Source organism: Nannospalax galili, unplaced genomic scaffold, assembly GCF_000622305.1.
Source record: "Nannospalax galili isolate Female #2095 unplaced genomic scaffold, S.galili_v1.0 scaffold389, whole genome shotgun sequence".
Classification (NCBI taxonomy): domain Eukaryota; kingdom Metazoa; phylum Chordata; class Mammalia; order Rodentia; family Spalacidae; genus Nannospalax; species Nannospalax galili.
In genome coordinates, this window is record NW_008360310.1 from 3,057,229 (window position 1) to 3,061,473 (window position 4,245).

Sequence of the window (4,245 nt, forward strand, 5' to 3'; positions counted from 1 at the left end):
GGGTCTTCCTGTAGTCTCAGCTGACCTGAACTCACTATGTAGACCAGGCTGGCCTTGCCCTCACAATGCTCTGCCTGCCTCTGCTTCCCGAGTGCTGGGATTAAAGGCATGCCCCACCACACCTGGCTTCCCCTAAAGTTTTTTTTTTTTTTGGTCTTTTTGAGACAGGGTCTCTCTGTAGCCCCAGGCCTCTGCCTCCTGAGTGCTGGGATTAAAGGCCTGTGCCACCATGCCCAGCTTCCCTAAAGTTCTTATTTGAACAAGTAAAAGAATTGTCAGGCATGGTGGCACAGGCTTTTAATCCCAGCACTTGTGAGGCAGAGGCAGATCTCCATGAGATCAGGCCAGCCTGGTCTACCTAAAGTTTCAGGCCAACCCCCTAACAGGAAAAATAACCCTACCTTTCATCCATGGTTGGCTGTTTCTTCTCTCTCTCCCTTTTGCTCAGTCAACTCTGGGGCCTCATGTATACTACACTGAGGTAAGCACTGTGCCACCAAGCTATAGCCTCAGCCCCATTTATTGTTCCTCTAAGATTTTTTTGTGTCTTTTTGAGACAGGGTCTCCCTATAGCCCCAGGTGGCCTGTGACTGGCTATGTAGACCAGACTGGCCTCAATCTCATGGAGATCTTCCTGTCTTTGCCTCTTGAGCGCTTCTGGGATTAAAGGTGTGTGCCACCACACATAGCTTTGTTTTTTGAGACAGGGTTTTATGTGTCCCTGGCTGGCTTCAAACTTGCTATGTAGCCAAGGATCCTCCTGCTCCCACCTCCTAAATGCTGGGATTTTAGCCATGTGCCCACCATGCCAGCATGTACTTTTGAATACTGAGAACTGGTAATCTAGGTATTGTTCATAATTTGGGTTCAGACCTTTTGGAAAACAGTGAAAAGTTGACTTTTTTTCAGAGAATGGTCAGGCTCACACAGCTATACATACAGTTCAGGATTTTATGGACATTACATTGAACATCGCAGATTAGTCTAACACATAAGCCCTTCTTCCCACCCACACAGTTCCTACCTGAAGAGTCACTGAGTCTCTTTTTCCAAGAATGCCATAAGCAAGCCACACAGGGCTTCCAGCGCCACATGCCACGCGGACGGTACTGGAGGCTTCGGCTGTGTCCCGGTAATTTTTCTTTCTTTCTCTGTGGCACTAGGGTTGGGACCCAGGCTTTCAAACATGCTAGGCAACCTCTAATACTGCACTGCTCCCACCCTTCAGCCCACTGTCCTGGTACCTTCTCATCCCACCTTCTTCCAGAGGTTCCAAACTGTCCAAATCCTGGTTGCACACCACCCTCTCCATCCTTGTCCTCACTTTTTTGTGCCCCCATATCCTATCGTCTTCTCTCGAACATATTCTAAATAAAGTTTTCTTTATTTAGAATAAACAAGAATTCTCATTTAGGGGCCCATTGCCACAGCCTCAGTTTGTGCTTTCTCTTCTCTCACGCTAGAACATCCCAGTGCTCCTAGTGAGTATGCAGGGATGGTGGTCCGCACTGTATTGGAGCCTGTGCTGCAAGGATTGCAGGGATTGCCATCCGAAGCCCAGGCCCCTGCCCTTGGCCAGGCACTGACAGCCATACTGGTTGCCTGGCTTGACCACATCCTCACCCATGGGATCCGGTTCAGGTGGGAGAAAAGGTGGTATGGCAAGGGGATGAATTCAACTGGGAAAAATGGAGCTCAGTGGGGCACAGCGGACTTGGGAGGCAGAAGGGTCAGGTAGCCACATTGTACCTGGACGTTCAGCCTGCAGGGGGCGCTGCAGCTCAAACAAGACTTTGGAGTGGTCAGGGAGTTGCTGGAAGAGGATCAGTGGGACCTGTCCCCGGAGCTTCGTCAGGCTTTGCTCATGCTCAGCATCTTCCAACAGCTAGATGGGGCTCTGCTATGTCTACTGCAGCAGCCCCTGCCCAAGAACACAGTCCAAAGAAGGCTTCCCTGTTGCTGTGAGTCACTCCCCCTCCCCACGCCCAGGTTCTCCTAAGCCCTTCCATCACTGCTTTCAGTAATATATACCCCAACCTCACCATTATTTGGCTTTAGTATCACCTACCAGCCATCATCGTTCCACTCCTGTTTTGCCAGGTGTTTGTGATGAGATTCAGACCACGGAATTGCCCACCAGCAGCCTCAACAGCCTGGAAATCTTGGCACCCCCTCTACAGCCTGAAGCCTCTCCAGCTCAGTCAGCTCACCTACTAAGAGCCCTAGGAGGAGGAGGACCTAGTCCTGAGGCTTACCTGGTGGGAAATCAGCAGGCCTGGCTTGCCCTGAGGTTGCACCAGCAACCTCGTTGGCACCTGCCTTTTATTTCCTGCCTGGGTACAAGTCCTGAACCCTAAGTTGCCTAGGACCAGGAGTTCCAAAGCATTAGCTATTAAAGCCCCCCCACCCCCACCCCCATGAGGGCAATTACCTATGATGGTGAGACTGGCTAAAGGCTTAGAACTGGAGACTTGGTGGAACACACACATAAACTACATAGAGCCTGGAATTATAAGCTAAGAATCCAAGATCACTCCCAGCATCTGCAATCCAGAGTAGCGGGAAAACTGCAGCATGAAATTTGACAGGAAGGCCTTTCTTACCGTGTATACCCCCCATTTCTACTTTTAGTTATTAAGCTGTAGGACCTTGACTTATATGCTCTGGAAAGGGCCAGAATTTAGGGTGGTGGTAACTTAGATCTAGGAGACAGTATACAGAAGGGGAAAAGCTACTGGAAACAGCATGTTTTCATATGCAAATTTTACACGTTCATTGTCAACACCATGGCACAAGTGGGTAATGAAGGAAGCGTTTATCGACTGCGACTGCTGCTTCTGGGCCCCTCCGTGCCCGGTGCGGGGCTCGAAGGCAAACTGTGCGGGCAGCTGCCGGGAGTCCTGCAGAGGACCGTGCGTGGAGGAAAGCCAACCTTCCGGTCTCGCGTCGGAGCGGTCCCGCCATACGCACTTCCCCCAGCGCTACTCCTTCCGGGGCTGAAGTTACCATGGCGGCAGCCTTGGCTCGGCTGGGGCTCCGGTCGGTTAAGCAGGTTCGAGTTCAGTTTTGCCCGTTTGAGAAGAACGTGGAGTCGACGAGGTATTGATCCGCGGGATGTGGGAGGCGAAGGCGCCCGGACCCTTGCGCGCGACCTTCGGACCTTGCGCGTTCCCAGTCCGCCCCTGCAGCGCCCCCCCCGTCCCCGCCCGGCGCTCCAGGACCCCAGGCCTGCGCGCGCACCCCCTACCTCCCGCTCTTGCCTGCGGAACCCTCACGCACTCCTCTAGCCCTTCGCGGTGCTCTCCTGTCCCTGTCGAGCGCTCACCCCACCCTCACCTCCTGCAGGACCTTCCTGCAGGCGGTAAGCAGCGAGAAGGTCCGAGCCACTAACCTCAACTGCTCTGTGATCGCCGACGTGAGGCACGACGGCTCCGATCCCTGCGTGGACGTGCTGTTCGGTGGGCCTGGCTGGGAAGACTGTCAGGGGAGGGCGGCGGGTGGCCTCAACCCCTCAGACCCCCGGGTCCCTGACTTAACGGTTTGCATCTTCCCCAGGAGATGGGCATCGGCTGATTATGCGCAGCACCCACCTTACCGCCCAGGAAATGTTAACTGCCTTCGCATCCCACATCCAGACCAGGAACGCAGCAGCCGCAGCCGCAGCCGCCGCCGCAGCAGCAGCATCTGCACCCATCGCAGACAAGCCCGGCCTGGGTACCCGGCGCTGACAGTGGAGAAGCGACCAAGAACCCAGTATTAGCTTGGGACTAGGGTAGTTGTCTCAGAAGAGCTGGGCTTAAGTCGCTACCTGGAGGAGATGGAGCCATTTACAGTGCCTCCAAGGCAAGGAATGGGGTGGTGAGGGATCTGGACAAACTTGAAATTTTTTCACTTTCTTACCATCTCACCCTTTTACCACTTTTGAATTTGGCTTCATCCTTCACAGTTACCTTTAATTATATTTACCAAACAGACGCTATTTTTCTGTTTTTGTGTTTTTCGTTTTTTGAGACAGTCTGATCACATAGGTCTGGCTAATTTGAAACTTGATATGTGTAGACCAGGCTGGCCTAGAGATTAAACGGTTCATTCTGCTTTTGCCTGCAAAGTTCTGGGATTATAAATGTTCACTCCTACACTGGACTTCAGTCCTCATCTTTCTTAATAGCTTTGTCTGCTCTTCAGTTAGCCCCATATGGAACCATTCATCCTCTTGAATCTCTTTTCTTACCATAAAGTCATACA

General features: G+C 52.4%; 2 protein-coding genes across 5 annotated transcripts in view; both read left to right on the forward strand.

Annotated features, from left to right (window-relative positions):
* The window catches only part of Ccdc142 (coiled-coil domain containing 142), a 6,813-nt gene extending 4,425 nt beyond the window's left edge, over window positions 1-2,388 (forward strand). The window contains exons 6-9 of one of the 4 annotated variants that reach the window (XR_001872229.2): window positions 1,018-1,132; window positions 1,464-1,641; window positions 1,769-1,961; window positions 2,101-2,173. Coding sequence is in view for 2 of the 4 variants with exons in the window: in XM_008824744.3 (XP_008822966.1) it covers window positions 1,018-1,132; window positions 1,464-1,641; window positions 1,762-1,961; window positions 2,101-2,357 (750 nt within the window). In the remaining 2 variants the exon portion in view is untranslated. Of the gene's footprint in view, window positions 1-1,017; window positions 1,133-1,463; window positions 1,642-1,761; window positions 1,962-2,100 lie in introns of all 4 variants that reach the window. The other 3 variants (XR_003848027.1, XM_008824744.3, XM_029559437.1) reach the window with 3 other exon arrangements.
* Window positions 2,389-2,970: 582 nt separating this feature from the next.
* On the forward strand, window positions 2,971-3,975 carry Mrpl53 (mitochondrial ribosomal protein L53). The gene is made up of 3 exons (XM_008824743.3): window positions 2,971-3,099; window positions 3,346-3,458; window positions 3,556-3,975. The coding sequence occupies exons 1-3, from the start codon at window positions 3,008-3,010 to the stop codon at window positions 3,726-3,728; spliced, it is 378 nt and encodes a 125-aa protein (XP_008822965.1). The 5' UTR covers window positions 2,971-3,007; the 3' UTR covers window positions 3,729-3,975.
* The last annotated feature ends 270 nt before the right edge of the window (window positions 3,976-4,245 follow it).

Bases quoted from the DNA above. Each gene is read 5' to 3' on its own strand.
- Mrpl53 (XM_008824743.3), top strand. From the start codon at position 3,008: ATGGCGGCAGCCTTGGCTCGGCTGGGGCTCCGGTCGGTTAAGCAGGTT. The intron at 3,100-3,345 runs GTATTGATCCGC...CACCTCCTGCAG, and splicing joins AAGAACGTGGAGTCGACGAG to GACCTTCCTGCAGGCGGTAA. The intron at 3,459-3,555 runs GTGGGCCTGGCT...CATCTTCCCCAG, and splicing joins CTGCGTGGACGTGCTGTTCG to GAGATGGGCATCGGCTGATT.